At 35.6% G+C, this 20,132-nt stretch overlaps 1 protein-coding gene across 2 annotated transcripts in view; it reads right to left on the bottom strand.

The window, feature by feature from the left end:
* Nucleotides 1–19,278, bottom strand: part of slc29a1b (solute carrier family 29 member 1b) — a 37,603-nt gene extending 18,325 nt beyond the window's left edge. Inside the window, exons 1-5 of one of the 2 annotated variants that reach the window (XM_021479916.3) lie at nt 19,207–19,278; nt 6,705–6,777; nt 3,555–3,636; nt 1,762–1,934; nt 1,083–1,222 (exon numbers count right to left, since the gene is read on the bottom strand). In XM_021479916.3, the coding sequence (XP_021335591.2) occupies nt 1,083–1,222; nt 1,762–1,934; nt 3,555–3,636; nt 6,705–6,730 (421 nt within the window). In that variant the 5' untranslated portion in view covers nt 6,731–6,777; nt 19,207–19,278. Of the gene's footprint in view, nt 1–1,082; nt 1,223–1,761; nt 1,935–3,554; nt 3,637–6,704; nt 6,778–8,755; nt 8,801–19,206 lie in introns of those variants that run through there. The other variant, XM_005172933.6, reaches the window with a different exon arrangement.
* Nucleotides 19,279–20,132: the final 854 nt, after the last annotated feature.

The following is a 20,132-nucleotide window of genomic DNA, read 5'->3' as shown; positions in this document are numbered from 1 at the left end:
ATCCCGGCTGCATCACACTTGACGGCAAACCACCCCAGTGCATGCTGAAAGTCCATGTTCAATCAAGCCAACGTGGTTGGAATGAAATCCTGAGGTCCCCAAACTGGACCCCCTCTGGCTCATAGAAATTCTGCATAGAAATTCTGGCCTATAGAAATTCTGTCCATATAAATTATGAACAGAATTGGGGACAAAGGGCAGCCCTGCCGGAGTCCAACATACACTGGGAACAAGTCTGACTTATTGCCGGCAATGCGAACCAAACGCCTGCTCTGTTCATACCCTTAACAGAGCGCCTCGACCCCATACTCCCATTGCACCCTCCACAGAATGTCATGAGGGACACGGTTGAATGTCTTCTCCAAGTCCACAAAACACATGTGGACTGGTTGGGTCCCATAAACCCTTAAGCATTCAAGTGAGAGTACAGAGCTGGGTATAGCTCCTCCTTATTGTAGTGGAGGGGTTTGAGTGCCTGAGTGATCCTAAGAGCTATATTGTTGGGGGCTAATACCCTGGTAAGGTCTCCCAAGGCAAAAGGTCTTGGATGACACGTCAGAGTAGGTGCAGTTCAAAAATGGTGAGGACTGTAACTTCACCTGGTAATGTGCAGATGGGGCCCCACCCTGGAGCCAGGCATGATGTTGGGGCTCGAATGCGAGCACCTGGTGGCTTAATCCTATGGAACCCGGCCGGGTCAGCCCAAAGAAGCGACATGGGACCATTCTCCTGCAGGCCCATAAGGGCCCGGTGCATTATGGAACTGGTGGTGGTTGAAGGTTAGGACCAGGACAACCGGTTCATCAGGCACAGAAACTGGGGCTAATAACACTGCCCTTAAAATAATTTAAAACAATTAAAAGCTGCTTTTATTCTAGTCGAAATAAAACAAATCAGACTTTCTCCAGAAGAAAAAATATTATAGGATATACTGTGAAAATTTCCTGAATCTGTTCAACATCGTTTGGGAAATATTTAAAAAAGGAAAATAAATTCACAGGAGAGTGACTTGCCTAATTACTTTATCTTGTCTATTTAACCAAGTTAAGCCTTTAAGCTGAATACAGTGGTCAGAAGCTTACAGTTAATGAAGATGATTTTAACCATGGTGACGATGAAGAACGGCAGCGGCTCTAAATGTATTTTCACCAAGATGGCCGTCAGTAAAAACACCAGCAGGATCAGCGTCAGGCTGCCTGCAATGCGGATCTTCTGAGGAATCCTGCAGATTTAAATCACATATTTAAGAATTCAACACCAAATCAAAAAATAAATCATTCAAATATGATTTTATACATAACATTTTGTATTTTTAGGTTTTATTGATTTACTTTAAAGAAAATAAAGACACAATGCGGTAAGTAAACACAGTGTGTCAATAGAAATAAACAGAAACACATTCATTCATTCATTCATTTTCCTTCGGCATAGTCCCTTTATTCATCAGGGGTTGCCACAGCGGAATGAACCGCCAACTATTTCAGCATGTTTTGCACAGCAGATGCCCTTTCAGCTGCAACCCAGTACTGGGAAACACCCATTTACACACACACTCATACACTACGGCCAATTTAGTTCACCTATAGCGCATGTGACAACAATGTGAGAGTGTATGGGTGTTTCCCACTACTGGGTTGCAGCTGGAAGGGCATCCGCTGCGTGAAACATATGCTGGAATATTTGGCGGTTCATTCTGCTGTGGCGACCCCTGATGAATAAGGGACTAAGCCGAAGGAAAATGAATGTATGATTGATTCTGACCTCTGGTGAAGGATAGAGTTGAGGCAGGTAAAGACCAGCAGAGGAACCATCGCACACAGAGTCATCACATTATTAAACTTGGCCTGTAGGACGCTGCGAGAGTCTTCTTCTGTGCTGTTCATTGATGCATTGTTCATTGCGGTTAAAGGGTCTGCAAGACGACTGGTGAAGTACTGACGGATAAAACACACACATACAATAATGATGATCTACATCCTCTGTGTTTGTGTTGGTTTCCAGCACATTTATCAGATCATTCACAAATCCATTTACATTTACTCAAGGCACAATAAATGCAGTCTGTGCATAAAGGCAACTACATATTTTGTGAAATTTACAATGACATAAATAACAACATAAAATTTAAACTTTTTTTTATTCTGACACCCCACCCACCAGTCCCCAAAATAAATAAATAAATGATAAATTAGTAATGTTATTATTATTATTTTATTTTCATACTTAATCTAAAAAATATATTTGATTTTATATAAATATAATATATTATATTCATTTATTAATACATAATTCAATAAACATTTATATATATATATATATATATATATATATATATATATATATATATATATATATATATATATATATATATATATATATATATATATATATATATATATACATATATAATATATATATACACATACCCTCACTGGCCACATTATTAGGTACACCTTACATGGCATGCTATCCTGCTGGAAGTAGCCATCAGAAGATGGAGACACTGTGGTCATAAAGGGATGGACATGGTCAGCAACAATACTCAGGTAGGCTGTGGCGTTGACATGATGCTCAATTGGTACTAATGGACCCAAAGTGTGCCAAGAAAATCTCCCCCACACCATTACACCACCACCACCAGCTTGAACCGCTGATACAAGGCAGGATGGATCCATGCTTTCATGCTGTTGATGCCTAATTCTGACCCGACCATCTGAATGTGTCAGCAGAAATGGAGACTCATCAGAGCAGGCAACGTTTCTCCAATCTTCTATTGTCCAGTTTTGGTGAGTCTGTGTGAATTGTAGCCTCAGTTTCCTGTTCTTAGCTGACAGGAGCGGCACCCGGTGTGCTCTTCTGCTGCTGTAGTCCATCCGCCTCAAGGTTGGACGTGTTGTGTGTTCAGAGATGCTCTTCTGCAGAGCTCGGTTGTATCGAGTGCTTATTTGAGTTACTGTTGCCTTTCTATCAGCTGGAGCCAGTCTGGCCATTCTCCTCTGACCTCATCAACAAGGCATTTGCGCACACAGAACTGCCACTCACTGGATATTTTCTCTTTTTAAGATCATTCTCTGTAAACCCTAGAGATGGTTGTGCGTGAAAATCCCAGTAGATCAGCAGTTTCTGAAACACTCAGACCAGCCCGTCTGGCAGGAACAACCATGCCATGTTCAAAGTCACTTAAATCCCCTTTCTTTCCCATTCTGATGCTCGCTTTGAACTGCAGCAGATCGTCTTGACCATGTCCACATGCCTAAATGCATTGAGTTGCTGCCATGTGATTGGCTGATTAGAAATATGCGTTAACGAGCAGTTGTACAGGTGTACCTAATAAAGTGGCCGGTTAGTATAATGCATGGCTGTTTAAGAATTTGAATGAAAGTTTTTAATGAAATTTTAATGAAAGGTTTAAAAATGTGCTACAATGATAAAACAAAGCACACTTTTGTATGGTGTAGGCAGCACAAGAGAGACTCTGTCGTTTATCACGCAAAAAAATGAAAATAAAACAACAATTACAAAAAAAATATGCGGCTCATGAGGTGTTTTTTTACCATGGTGGCGGTCATGAAGAAATTCCAGGGAAGCAGCGTTCCCAATCCCAGCATGAAGAAAATCAGCCAGACGCCATTATACCTGACAGACAGAGGAAAAGTGGAGTGTTTTGAACACAATCAGATGAACACATCACTGTCCTGGATCTCAGAAAGAGTTGATGTTGACTAGAACATGCCGCTACACAACCGCATTTACCCAGATAACGGGAGAATGTCTGCCAGATTAAAGTTATGAACAAATGTTTGTACGCATCTACAACATGTAACATTTCATCACTTTTCTATCTCTAATGTTGGAACAGTTCGTAACAAAACAAAAACGTCAAATTCTATCTCCTAGGCTTTCTCTGACATATTAAACTATAGGTCTCAAACTGGATTCCTGGAGGGCCGCAGCTCTGCACAGTTTTGCTCCATCCCTAATCAAACACAGCTGATCAAACTAATCAAGCTGTTTGAGACTATAGAGACTATTAAGCAGGTGTGAGTTGGAGCTGGTTGGATACAGAGCTGCGGCCCTCCAGGAATTGAGTTTAAGAGCACTGGATTAAACGAATGTTTAAATGTTTACAATAATGCAGAAATAATTATTTACTGTAACGAAATATCTTTAATTAAACCATTGTCACACACAATTAAATATGTATATATGCCATATATGTGTGTTTGAGTGTACTCTTAGGGTGCTTTCACATCTGTAGTTTCATTTGGTCCGGACCAAGGGTAATAAATGAGACATTAGCCCCTTTCACACATACAGACCTTAGGTTGTATGTGTGAACAGGCCCTTTTTGAAAATACCGGTAAATTCGTTCTGGCTATTTTCCGGAAAGAGAAGTTGTAACATTACCGGCAATTTGCCGGAATGCTGCGCTGTGTGAATGCAGAAGGAAGATTGTCGTAATAAGCGCGTGCACGTCTAGAACGTGCTGACGTGAGACACCTGCTTTAGCCAATCACAACAGTCAGACGCATTCACGTGCGCGCGGTTTATGAGAATAAAAGCCTTTGAATATTTTTTCCAGACACCTTTAGCTGCTAGATGTTAGTCAGATAATGTTTCTATGTTCCTTCTTAATGCTGTGTAAATAATTATCGATAAAATGTTTATGATAATCCGTTGTTTGTTTACCTTCAAGCTTTGCGTGTGCCCGTGAGCGCCCATAGCGCCAGCACACACACATATCATGAACATCTCGACATGCGAAAGTGTTCCTCTATATGTTTTCATTGGAGTTGTACTCAATACTGATCCATCCGAAGAGTTTGTAATGTAGTCAAATGTTTACAAACACAAGCGCAGCCGTTTAGAGGTCATTTCTGGTTAATGATGTCAGAATTTTCCGGCATTTGGTGTGTGGATGTGTGAATGCACTTTTCCGGAAAAATTCCGTAACGTCCTCGCCTGTGTGAACAGCGCTTTTTTGAATATACCGGTAAAGTCGTTCCGGAAATTTTCCGGATATTTACCGGTATCACTGTGTGAAAGGGGCTATAGTTGCATTTTCTGCCGTCATTGGGTTGTTTTCACACCACACTGCTGGCTTTGGTCCGAACCAGTTGAAACAAACCAAAATGCAGTCATCTGACAAAATCCACATCTCTCATTGGCCAGATGTTGTTGAACATATTTCCTAAACTGCTTATTGATTGGTCAGAATTCAAGTGCGGGAAAATGCCAGTGAACTCCCGCAAGTAAACAAAACAAAAAAATGTTGTTTTTACTCTGGAGGGACGACTGCACTGACTGATGATATTCCTGCTTTAGACAAACTGTACATTTCGAGAATGAAGAGCGGCCGCGGCTGGAAACAGTGTTTAATGCATCGCTCGTCACTTCAGGAGGAGGCGTGAATTAATTTAGCTAAACTGCGACATGGTCATCTTGCGGAAATATTACCAACGAGCCATCAGGTAATGTTTTCCTCTCTCTCTCTCTGTTGGTAAAGCGCTGTCAACAAATATTTTCCTCCATATCCCATAATGCACAGCGCATCGGCCAACGGCAGCTGAATTAGTCCAAAAGGCGCAGTACTTTTTGCGGTTGGATCTGTTTTAGTACGAATCATACTCTCACCACAAACAAACTGCTCCAGGGTTTGTTTGAAAGCGTACCAAGACCACCTCTTCAAGCAGGTCTTGGAACGCTTATTTGGTCCGCTTTTGGTGCGCACTCAAGTACGATTGCTGCATTCACACCTGCCCAAACTAACCGCACCAAAAAGGAAAACGAACTCTAGTGCGATTCAATCGAACTAAATAAGGCAGGTGTGAAAGCACCCTTAGTGTAGCTGCTGCAGTTCACTGAACTGCCACTAGTGGCACCAGTGATTTAATGATCAGAAAATATTCAGTGCGGCACGGTGGCTTAGTGGTTAGAACTGTGGCCTCACAGCAAGAATGTCGCTGGTTCGAGTCCCGGCTGGGTCAGTTGGCGTTTCTGTGTGGAGTTTGAATGTTCTCCCAATGTTGGCGTGAGTTCCATCCGGGAGCTCCTGTGTACCCCACAGTCCAAACAAAAGCGCTATAGGAGTATTGATGAACTAAATTGACTGTAGTGTATGAGTGTGTGTGTGAATGAGTGTGTATGGGTGTTTTCCAGTATTGGGTTGTGGCTTGAAGGCCATCGGCTGTGTAAAATCAATGCTGGCATTCATCAGAAGTTACTGCCTGTTTCTGAATGCTCTAAGAACAAAAGACACGTTTACATGATGATTGCATTATAAGTATCATATAGGCCTCAAGGAAATGCTGGCTTATTTAAAGTCAAATGGAGTAAAATATGGACTAACCCAAACATTGGGTTAAACTTGGTCCTATGCTGGCCAATTTAATTAACTAAATTAGTCCAATTAAATCAGTCGTAATAATCCAGCATTATTCAGAGTGAATCTCATGTCATATGGTTACATAAGCGAGAACATTTAAATAATGTTTTGACTGATTCGACAATATTCACATGTTCATAACTCAGAGGGAACGTTTGCAAAACCTTACAGAACATATTTGTGTAAGCAGATGGAAACTTCAATTCAGCACTTTGTCTTGGTTTTCAGAGGGAAAGCCACAGAAAAAAAAGCCACTAGTTCTTGTTATCGGTCTGTCAGAGCAGAAAACAGATAAAGCTGCAGCTGATCTTCTACTCACTTGTCTTTGGGCACCTGAGGGTCCATGTCTGCCAAAAACACAACACACACGCTGGCTTTTACTGTTCAGACACCTGCAAGAAACAGAGATCACAAACACTGTCTAGAAAAGTGAAAAGAGTTTAGCGAAAAATATATAAACTTATAGGAAACATCAGATCATACTCATCATATACTCTAAAACACATCTAATTTCAGCATGTTCAGTTTAAATTGCATTAAAAACATTATCTCAATGTTGGGTTTGTCCATATTTGACCCAACACTGGGTTAATATTTCTAATGGAATTTAAATGAGACTTTTTTACCCATTGGTTGGGTTTGTCTATATTTTGCACCATTGTTTGGGGTATTATTTTAAATGAAATTTAAATTGCACTTTTTTAACCCAACAGTTGGTTTGTCCATTTTTGACCCATTGTTGGATTAATGTTTTAAATGAAAATTAAGTAACACTTTTTAACCCAATGGTTGGTTTGTCCATTTTTGACTCAACATTTGATTAATGTTTTAACTGAAATTTAAATGATGTTTTTAACCCACTGGTTTGGTTTGTCCATATTTGACCTAAGATTTGGTTAATATTTTAGGTTTAATTTTAGTAGCGCTTTTACCCCAATGGTTGTGTTTGTCCATTTTTGCCCCATGAGTAAATATTTTCATTGAAATTTGAATTTCACTTTTTTTTAACCCAATGCTTAGGTTTGTTCACTTTTGTGCCATTGTTTGTTTAATATTTACAAATATTATTTAAATGACACTTTTACCCCCAACAAATGGTTTAGTCTGTATTTGAACCCAAAGTTGGGTTAATATTTTAAATTAAACTTAAATATTTATTTTAACCCAATGGTTTGGTTTGTCCATTTTTGACCCAATGTTGGATTAATATTTAAAATTGTATTTAAATAACAGTTTTAACCCAATGGTTGTGTTTGTCCATCTCTGACATGAAGTTTGGTTTATATTTTTAATTAAATTTAAATAACACTTTTTTTTACTCAGTGGTTGGGTTTTTCCATTTTTGACATTATTGGATTCATGTTTTTAATTTAATTTAAATAAAAAAAAATTAACCCAATGGTTGGGTTTGTGCATTTTTGTGCCAATGTTGGGTTATTATTTTCAATTAAATTTAAATGACACGTTTTAACACACTGGTTTGTTCATTTTTGACCCAACATTTGGATAAAAAATGCAATTAAATTTAAATTACACTTTTAACCCAATGGCTGAGTTAGTTTGTATTTGACCCAAAGTTGGGTTAACATTTTCAACCAAATTTAAATGACACTTTAAAAACCCAATGGTTGGGTTTATCAATTTTTGTGCCATTGTTGGGTCATTATTTTCAGTTAAATTTAAATGACACTTTTTAACAGAATGGTTGGGTTTGTTAATTTTTGACCCAACATTGGGTTAATATTTTTAATTAAATTCAAATGTTTTTAACCCTAATGCACAGGTTTGTCCATAACCCAGCATTTTTTAAGTGTGTAATGATATATATCAGAAATACAGAACTCATAGTCAGAATTACAATACATAATTAAAAAATAAAGCATATTATAAAAGACATATTTATACAGAATTTTTTAAAAGAGCGGAACAAAGATTTTAATTTATTTCATTAGTTTAAATCTAAAAAGAAAAACAACTATAAAAAAAGCTTAATTTTCTTCATGCTTGATATTTTTTAGTTTTTGACCCTTTAGAGGAAATATGACAAAAAAAATGTACACAGTTAACATATGAATATTTACAATAAATGCATATTTATGAATTAATTCTTACATAAGACCTACAAACATACAAATGTTTCCAAGTTATTAAAACAATGTAAAAATAAACTGCATTTTGTTTGGACTTTGGGATGAAATCTAACATCTTTACAGGTACTTTAAGTGCAAGCATCATAAGCATAAAAGAAAAACATATTTACACATATGTAGAGTATTAAACACCCTACTTCAACAATACAACAACACTCCAAAACTAACCAGAGTTTCACAATCACTGTGAATAATTGAAAAAGTGAAGTGAAATACTTACCGAGTCTCATGAACAGCAGCACTCATGTATTTTCACACTATTTGTGTTTTATAGAGCTGCGGGAAACTTACTGAAGCTCCTGCATGAGTGGCCCCGCCCCTGTGTTTTATCTGACTCCGCCCCCTCATACATATGTATTGAGGGGCTGCAGGCTTAAACTGATATGCTGCTTATCTTTTGCACCAGCAACATCCAGACACCCAGAAAAACACAACTGAAACACTGCAGCACAACAGCCACTGAAACCCACTTGGATTTACTGTGTTTATTTGGTAAATGCTTGTTTAAAATGTTTATAAATAAATAAATAAAAATAAATAAATAAATAAAAATATAAATAACATTTCTTGATTTATTTTGTAATATAAAGTCATTTATAGCCTTTTGTTTTGATTTCATTTAAATGACAACTGGTCAGATTAACAAATTTATTTAGTTTTTATTAGTTGTGACTGAAAATCACACCAAATTTTAATCACAATTGAAATTCTGAGGAATGGAAATTTAAGAAAACCTTTTTATTTTTATTTTTTACTAAGTTTTATGTGTGTATGTGCATGTACATTTTATTATTGTATTAATGTTTACATATTACAAATATTAATAATGTGTTATTAAATAAATATTAGTAATAATTATTCATTCATTTATTTTATTTTCAGCTTAGTCCCTTTATTATCTGAGGTCGCCACAGCGGAATGAACCGCAAACTTATCCAGCATGTTCGCTTATGCAACCGATGCCCTTCCAGCCACAACCCATCACTGGAAAACATCATTCACAAACACATACCCCAGACAATTCCTACCCAATTCACCTGTACCGCATGTGTTTGGACTGTGGGGGAAACCGGAGCACCCGGAGGAAACCCACGTGAACTTATCCAGCATATATTTTACGCAGTGGATGCCCTTCCAGCTGCAACTCAGTACTGGGAAAAATCCATACACACTCATTCACACTCATACACTACAGACAATTTTATTCAATTCACCTCTAGTGTGTTTGGACTGTGAACACCACACAAACCCATGCCAACACTAGGAGAACATGCAAACTCTACACAGAAACACAAAATGACCCAGACGAGGCTCAACCAGCGACCTTCTTGCTGTGAGGCACTCTTGCTACCCACTGCGCCACTGTTACACCTAATATATATATATATATATATATATATATATATATATATATATATATATATATATATATATATATATATATACCAGTTTGTCCAGTAAGCTCGCCATGTACATCGGAGGACATCAGACGCAGAAAAGAGTTAACTACGACGATGGAATTCGAGTCCAGTGAAGAACAGTGCCAGAAAATAGTTAAGGCAAAAACAAATGCCAAAACCTAAATAAATAACAGGGTGAGAATGTGGTAAAATCTGAAAATGTGGTAAAAATCACACCAGGGCTTTTCCTTTTCTGCATTGCTCTTTAAAACTGTAGGTTGGGTTTAGGAAAGTGGGTCGGTCAATCTGTGCTTTTGAAAACTCTATTGGTTGGGTTTAGGGAAGGAGAAGGTTGGGTAAGTCGATCAGTCAGTCAGTCAGTTGACAGGGGCCTCTGGTGGATTTATGAGAGAACAGCAGGTGTGAATGGCACTTGCGAGAGAAATTTGAGATCTTGGTGCTCTCCAGAAACGTATATAGGGGTACGTATTCAGAATGAGCCTGGGTTGTGTTACGACAACCCGGCCCTTTTTTAGAGTGTGATTAAATGTAAAATTACCATTACTCTTAACCCTTTAAGCTGCACTCTATGAATTATTTTGTCCGATTTTGGTGGTGTAGTTTAGAGTGGTGTTCCTGATACAAAAATAATACAAGTTGTGATAACCTACACTGTAAAAAATATCCATAAACTATCAGTTTTATATATTTTGTGATTCATTTTTTATTTTCTCACCTTTATGTATGCTTTTGAATTGCATTATAGGATCTTGAGCTTTCTTTAAACAACTTTGAACCTGGAAAAGTGACTTTTGTGAACATTTGTAATAGTCTGCAGTGCTATATTGTCTGGGTTGTTGTTGTATATTAAGCTACAGAAACCTTCTAATGAACTACCAGCACATTTTCTGTTATTTTACAGACTTATTTCTCTAGATATTATTATTTTGTATACATTATATTATTTCAAACAACTAAAATGTCAATAAAAGTCACTTTGTTACACTGTAGAGTTGAATTTTCAACATAAAATGTGGACAGAGCAGACATCAACATCCCATAATGCAATTCATAACCGTAAATAAATGACTAAATAAATCACAAAATACAGATATGGTATTTAACAGATATTTTTGCAGTGTATAGACAAAAGGTGAAGGCTACTATGCACAATTGGTTGCAGCTGGTTATTATGCAAAATGAAAATATGCATTGAAAGATTGGATATGTAAAAACTGTCACTGGAAACAGCAGGCATCATGAATGAAACACATGCATAAAAATGCTGAAGTGAGGAAAGTGAATCACAAGACCTTCGCGGATATGGGAAGTGTGTTTTGTGCACAAGTCATGAGCGAGTTTAGCTGATGTCTGTGTGTGTGTGTGTTTTCTGCTTCTCCTCACAGACACCTAGGCTCCAGATGAGCTCTGCAGTACCAGCATGCTCTAGATACAGCTTTCAGAAACACTGAAACACCGGCCAAATACTTCAGCGGACACTACCTGGAGCTCAGCTGAAAGAGTGTTTGGCTTGAGTTTTGGGTAAGTTATGTGTGATGGGATACGTCCAATCAAAGAGAGATATTCCCACTGAAAGTTCTGCAGATAAGAGCTGAAATACAACTTGGCAAAATCCTCCATGGAAAGAAACACAGTAAATTACAGCGGCACCACACCCTGCTGCAAACCGAGCATGTGCAGATTCATGTGATGGTATGAAATATCATAGTAGAATATAAATGAAGGATATACATATATAATGATGAATAACATACAAAGAAATTAAATCTAATAACAAAATATTTTTCAAAATGGTGCATAACAATAAACAATAGGATTGATAATATTGTAGTGAAATAATATAACAAAATAATAGAACATTATTAATAAAACAATATAAATACAAACGATATATATGATATAAATATAATTAATATAACCAATAATAAATATAAATAATAATTCATTAATTTTACATATTATGTATGTTATCTGACATATCTATTTTTAAATATCTATCTGTCTGTCCGTCTGTCTGTCCATCCATCCATCCATCCATCCATCCATCCATCCATCCATCCATCCTTCCACCCATTCATCCATCCATCCATCCATCCATCCATCCATCCATCCATCCATCCATCCATCCATCCATCCATCCATCCATCTATCCATCCATCCATCGATCCATATATATATATATATATATATATATATATATACATTTATATATATATATATATATATATATATATATATATATATATATATATATATATATATATATATATATATATATATATATATATATATATTATAATTGAACTAATTGTTTTTATTAAAACAAACATATAATTAAAATATAAACTGATATATTAAACAAATTAATTTATTCATATCTGCTATGGTCATAGTAGAGGAGAAGTTTTCTTTTTCATTAGCGTGAACAGTCTGTTCATGTATAAAGTGTCATATAAATACAAATAAATAAAAACATTTTTCAAAATCTGATCACTTTAGGTGCAATGTTGACAGTATTTTTGACGGAAACAACGCAGTTACCCACCCAAACCGCATTCAATGCAATAACTATCACTTTTATAACATATGAATGAAATAAAATGATCCGTAAATGTAAACTTCATAATATGAAACTACAATACCATAGGCGCGATCGGGCGCAATCAGTCAAAGACTACAAATCCCATGAGTCCATCTGTCATATTGGCGCCCTTTCAATTAGAGCAATATTGCTGTTTTTAATCATTAAAATCGAACCAAATCATCGGCGATTTAAGGAATATATCGCTTTTTACTGATTCTTCGACTTGAAGTAAGTAACATTCTTAACTATTTCTACAGTTTGTTGTTGTTGTGAAGCTGCTCTGTTAACATTCGTTTGGATTGTTTTAACAGTCGAACTTTGGTTACAGTTCGTTAACTTAAATAAAACCCATAATACAACAGTTAAAGCTGTCAGGGATGTATATAAAGCATTATAGACAGTCATAGTCGTTTTACTAACGAGTGTTTGATGATGAAATTGTGTATGAATCTCCTGGGTGAATTCATATTGTGTTTATGCTAGTTTCTAATGGCTGAACAAACTCAATTAATGCCACTTATCTATAAAAATACATTTACTGTTAACAGCTGTTTGAAAACGTTTAACATTCTTGAAACTATTGTAAGGTATATTTAATTTACCCCTTTTTTTGTGGATCATAAAATGTGCTGTACTTTATGGCCTTTTCTTCTCCATGTGATTAGTCAGTTGTTGTCAGTATGCCCCATGTCAAATGCTTATTGTATTAAGGTGAAGCTGGTTTTATATTCGCACATACAGACAATTCCTGTTATCGCTAGAATAAGAAACAGCTGTTTGGATACTTATGCTATGTCAATATGGAGGTTTAAAATATATTAATAATCATAAACACCTCAATACAAGATTGAGTCATTGAACTGATCTGAATCAACATCAGCTTGCCTTCTGCTTTATTGTGGTTAAAACTGAATGTATTGCAGAATTGAACAATGTTCTTGTTTATCACTGATAAATGTTTTTCATGAAATGACTAATAAGGGGAGGTTTTGTTACTCACATTTTAATTTATGTCTCATAATCTGTAAATGAGCCTGTTTTCAGCATTATGTTTAAGGGCGTAAGGTATAGGGACGTTTAGGAAAAGTTGTCAGATTATGCAATTTAATAAAATGATTAGTTATTCATTACACAGTCACCTTTAGGGCTCAACTGTTTTTTCCCCTACCAAACAAGTAGTGCTACTAATCACAAAAAAATGAAACCTCTGTCTGTAAACTCAGTTTTAATGATTATTTATTTGCATTTATATTTTTTATAATGAAAATCATTAATATGCTTTTATGTTCCTAAAAGTGAAAATAAATAAATATGTAAATTAATAAATAAACAATTAGAAATACTTAATTAAAAACACCTGGTTGTTCAGTCAATTTATCTACTATGGTGTAATAATCACAAAAAGTAAATTAATATGAACCTTTTATTTTATTTTAACATTTAACATTCATTCATTTTCTTTTCGGCTTAGTCCCTTTATTAATCTGGGGTCGCCACCGCAGAATGAACCGCCAACTTATCCAGCATGTTGTTATGCAGCGGATGCCCTTCCAGCCGCAACCCATCTCTGGGAAACATCCACACACTCGTTCACACTCATATACTACCGACAATTTAGCCTACCCAATTCACCTGCACCCGTGTCTTTGGACTGTGGGGGAGACCAGAGCATCCGGAGGAAACCCACGCGAAGGCAGGGAGAACATGCAAACTCCACACAGAAACGCCAACTGACCCAGCCGGAGCTCGAACCAGCAACCTTCTTGCTGTGAGGCGACAGCACTACCTTCTGCGCTGCTGCATCGCCAATAAACATAATATATATATATATATATATATATATATATTTTTTATTATAATTAACATTAAGATTTCTTTTAAAATTATAATTCATTAAAATTAGTTTACAAAAATATTAATACATTTATGAATGATAATCTAATTTAACATAATTTATCAAATGTCTAATTTATTTTATCAAAGCTCATAAAGCTCTTTATATATTTTGCTTTTATTGTAATAAATAAAGCTTAAGATTATACCAAATGTTATAGTTTCATTTACCTATTTATTAAAAAAAAATTATATATATATATATATATATATATATATATATATATATATATATATATATATATATATATATATATATAACATATATATATATATATATATATATATATATATATATATATATATATATATATATATATATATATATWTWTATATATATATATATATATATATATATATATATATATATATATATATATATATATATATAAATAACATGTTATATATATATGATATATGTTACATAATATATGTTCACTATATGTTATATAGTGGCCTGATCAAAACAGTGACCTTAAGACTGAGTAATGGAAACCTTTGTCTTAGCAAATACTGCTAATAAACTTTAAAAGCCATGAATATATGCATGTAAAAGACCATCCTATGTGAACGTGTACTATTTATAACCTCTGAATACACAATCATTAAAATCCTCCACCCAACAACAGCATTGCATACTCTGATTTGACTCTCCATATCTGGTCTGAATACTTTTCACTGCAAGATAAGACACGTTTCAGAGCACTGCTGGTCGTTTCCATCCACCGAATTTTATGCACATTTTGAAATATTGCATAAAAAATACTTAACGGAAACATCAAGATACGCATGCAATGTGAAAATGTAAATTAAAAGCATTTGCACACACTTGAGAAGGACAAACATTTTGTCCGACGAGAAATAATGTGCGTAAACTCCAATGCAACACATTTGGGGAATAAATCTGTGCATGCGCTTCATCAGTCTGCGTGATGTGATTTAGTTTTTGACAGATGATGATCAGATAAAAATGTGTGTGATGGGACAAATTAATAGCAGCTCATGTTTCCAGCTCTACATTATAAAAGATCTGCTGCCTCAGCCATCAGTCCGTCATCACAGTGCTTCAGTATTATTATTCTCCAATTATTAATCCCTCCAGAACTGTCTTGAGCATCAGTCTACGCTCCCGAAGAGCCTCTCACACCTCCAAAAGCCACCCCATTCACTACGTTCATTATGTTTTGTCTTCGTCTTCTGAGGCACAACTCATTTATTGGAGAACAAACACCATGGTGGCAAATCCCAATGTATTAAACTACACTCTTCTGATCAATATTTGCGCATGCTTATCGTGAAGTGTTGATTTAATTCATTTATTTTTCTCATTGGATGGAAACCAAGTGTGCCGCAAGCCTACGTTTGAGTGAAGGTTTCGGCCGTTAGATCGCCCCCTGGGGGCTGGCTGCAGTACAAGTCATAAAGCCCGCCTCCTCCGTGTTAATGAAGGAGACTTGAGCCCAAATAAAAAAAAATTATTACACTTGCAATAAAATGTCCCGAAAGATAGTTCTGGTCGATTAAGGCACTGGTTATTGTGCTGAAATAGGTGCAGATCTTCATTTTTGTAAACAGTTTGTTTTTAGCAGTAATTTAATGCTGGGCGTGTCATCGTGATTGACAGCTGTGATTGACAGTTTCTCAAAGCGCGGCGTCTGAGCTTCGGCAGAAGACTGAAGTAGACTGAAATGTTATTATTCGATTTCTGTGTTATTTTACCATGACAAAATGAGTTCAGCAGTAAACTATAGTTTCTGACATACATGATCCTGGTGGAACACTGTTTATTCGCTAAGTTCAGGGCTTTTTTCGGGCTTTATTAGTTTGCTGATACACGCCTAGCCACCCAGATAGCAAAACACAGTTCCGGCTAGATTCTCGCCTGCCGGAGACTTATCTCTTAGAGCTCAGACTGACTAATGTTACCTCTGCTGGACCTACTCCGGATGCCTGGACTCACTACCCAATTCCAGCCCGAGTCAATCGAGCCAGATGCGGCGGCCGAGCGAGCAGGCGCTGCCGCATGCGAGCCGGAATCAGCCCGCGACGCCGCGAGTAAGTTATGCGCTGCGGCCTGGAGCTGGCGCGATTGAATATATAAAACCCTCATATTTGTTAACGTTATTACATCCATTTGTGTTGATATGACAGCAAACGCATGCTGAGAAGTTCGGGGGGCGTGGTTGATTTTACATAAAGCGTTTGATTGGAAGCTCGACTCCGCTCATTTTCGCGGCTCCTCCTCAGGCTCCATCAGACAGTCCTTCTGCGCATGTCAAGGCTCCAATTTCAGCAGTCTTTTGCGACAGTTTGTGCCCGTCAAGCAGGTGTTTTGCCCTCAAGGCGTTCAATGGGAAAAGGGGCTGTCGCGTCATCCATATTTTTTACAGTCATTGATGGAAACGCTCCTTCAATTGCAAATGTTTTTATGCAAAATTCCAGTTTTTCGCATGAATCTAATTTGCATCTTGGAATGAAAACGCAGCTATTGATTCAAGGAAAGAGACTCTCTATCAGTAACACAATCTCAATTGTTGCTCCTTAACATCTGAGAAAGAAAACACACAACAGACACACATCATTAGCACTCATTCTGTACAAGACAATGAGCAAACTAATACAAACAAAGCTGGAGGCTGTTGATGGTGTGTTTGTTGAGCTGAGGAAGCATGTGAGCGTCAGATAGACACACACACACACACTCACACTGGTGTGTGTTTGCTGAGTCAGTGATTCCTCCGGCTCTTCTCTGTCAAATCAGAGGAACGGTGTGTAAACAGGACAGAAACAAACACTGAAAACACTCGCTGGAAATGGAAATGCAGGAGGAAACAGACGCTTGTGTTGAGAGAGAACTGCGGGTTATAATGTCCTCCTCACTATTTTATTACTACCTCATTACTACCTTACTACCTTATTACTACCTCACTATTTTTTTACTACCTCACTAATTTAATTTAATTTAATTTAATTTAATTTAATTTAATTTAATTTAATTTAATTTAATTTAATTTAATTTAATTACATTTTCTGAAATATGACAGTAACTTTATAGGACGAAATATGGTTAATTAAAAAAAAATGTTTATAGCGGAATATGCTAACACAAATTGATTTAGAACCAAATATGATTAATTTAATCAAGTTTTAGTTGATTTATCTTTAATATGAAATATAATATATGAATTATAGTTCTACAATTTTTATATGGGCATATGTTAATACTGCTTGATTAATAAAAATTTTCTTAAATATAAGGTAGTATATGTGTAATTTTATGGTATGGAATATGGGTCATTTTGAAATAAGGCAAATTTTACAGTGGAATATGCCAATGCTTGATTTAGTACCAAATTTGATAAATTAATTTAGTTTTGGTTTATTTATCTTTAATATTAAATGTATGAATTAGGGCTGTGTGATTAATCGTAATCGAATCACAATCGCAATTTGAAACGTTGCGATTAGCTAAATCGCAAGAGGCTGCGATATGAAATATACAGTATATAGATAATTTAATTTCCCCCACCCTGAGCAAATGCTTGACTGCCACCTGCGTGTCAATTAGCCAATTGAGTGAGCACACTTTTATTCTGCCCAATCAGGATTGTGCAACTGAACTATGCGGAACACACACAGTAAAAACAAACAAACAAACAGGAAACCACGAACAAGTGGGATGACGGCGTCTGCCGCTTAAGTAGCACACTGTAAAAAAAAAAAAATTATGGTTTATTTCCAGCAGCTGGAGTTGTTAAATTATAGACATTTACTGTAAAATAAAGGGCATTAATTACAGAAATATTCTTAAATTTGAATTTCTGTAATTCAACATCTGTTATTTTACAGTAAATTTCTGTAATTTAACGGCTGTTATTTGACTTTGTTTCCGCCACCACAGCTGCCAAAATTACAGATTTGTTTTACCGTGCATTAATAGACAAATTCATATCAAAGGAAAACAGCATGTCAGTAATATGGGAACATTTTGGTTTCAAAGTTACAGACGCCGAACAAAAACAGGTCAATTGTAAGAGCTGTCGCAGAATTGTTGCCACAGCACAAAGAAATACAACAACCAGCCCCTAATATTTATAAAATAATATATGAATTATAATTGTAAATATTTCGCAGATCATGATGAAATTGATTTCACAATCCAAAAAATCTGGGTTCTATATAAATGTTTACCATTTTCATGTCACCATGGCGGTTCATTCCGCTGTGGCGACCCCAGATTAATAAAGGGACTAAGCCGAAAAGAAAATGAATGCATGTCACTATATTGTGCAACAACAACACTATTTAAAGACAATTGCACTTATATATTTAACAACAAACTCAGTCTATATTTTAATTTGCGCATAATATACATACAATAGTGTGCATATTGTAATGCATTTGTTAAATTGTATATTTTATATTTTATATTTGCTTATTTCTTAATTCCTTTATTATTTATTTTTGTCCCGTCACTGTCATGTGTGAATATACTTGACAAACTCTTTCTGATTCTAATGTATACGGTACATTAGTGCTGTCAATCCATTAGTCACATCCAAAATAAGGTTGTATTTACAGAATAAATGTGTTTATTCTCTGTGTGTGTGTGTGTTTGTGTGTGTGTATACAGATATAAAATTTGGTTCAGACTGTTATTTTTATATCTTTTAAGTCAGTTTTAAGTCTTTTAAGTCTTGGTAAAACAAAGAATTATGGCATAATTTACTATTTGTACCCTTTTTTTATTAATCAAAATGGATCTGCTCTTACCTTAACTGAACCGTTCTCAACTTGTTTTCCTTGTTTGTTGCTCCTCCAGCTTTTATTAATGGACTTCAGCGTGTCGCTCCTCCAGACAGAAAACTTTAAAAAGTGCAGTTCACTATTACGCAATATTTAATGCAGGTACATGCCTGTTTCTTTCACGCTGATGTCAGATTTTTTTGCAAACCAAATATTAGCAGTCTGTGTGATAACATAAAACAGAATCTGTGTGGTTTACGGTGAACAGACCGGAGAAACGGTTTTAACTTGCTGAACTGCAGTGAAAACAGTATTATTAGCTCAATAATAATAGTCTCAAAGTCTCAAACAACTCATAGAACACATTAAAATCTCATAATGAGGAAAAGCAGCAATTTCACTTAAAAAGCAAAGCTGATAAATCAGAGATCCAGCGAGTGTTTCTGCTCTGATGCAATGCTGTTTGTCTGATAATTCAGAGAATCATTAACTACCCATAAAGGGTGTGTTCATTGATTAATCATTTCAGACTAATTCACTATTAATTGACGTTCACCTTAATTCAGTATTTTTTTGTTGAGGGATAATAAGATTTTTTTTCATCCAAAATAACAGCATGCAAGATTTATGAACTCAAAAAACTTTCACCACTATTTTATTACTATTAATATTTTTGATTTCCAGTAATCTACAAACTTTTACTTTAAATTTTTTTAAATGTGCAGAACATAACTAAATGTGGTAATTCAGATAACAAAGCAATTTGTTTAAATAATAATAGTTATTACATATTTAAATTGATATAATATTAATAATAATTAATTTTGTGAGTTTCATATTGCATATTATACTTAAAATACTAAAATAGCTAAATGCGGTAAATCAGATGAAGCTAATTATTTTAATAATAATAGTTTGTTACATAATTAAAAAATTGATATAATAATAACAAT

The sequence above is a fragment of the Danio rerio genome, chromosome 11, assembly GCF_049306965.1.
Source record: "Danio rerio strain Tuebingen ecotype United States chromosome 11, GRCz12tu, whole genome shotgun sequence".
Taxonomy (NCBI): Eukaryota; Metazoa; Chordata; class Actinopteri; order Cypriniformes; family Danionidae; genus Danio; species Danio rerio.
This window is presented reverse-complemented; position numbering and strand designations above follow the sequence as displayed.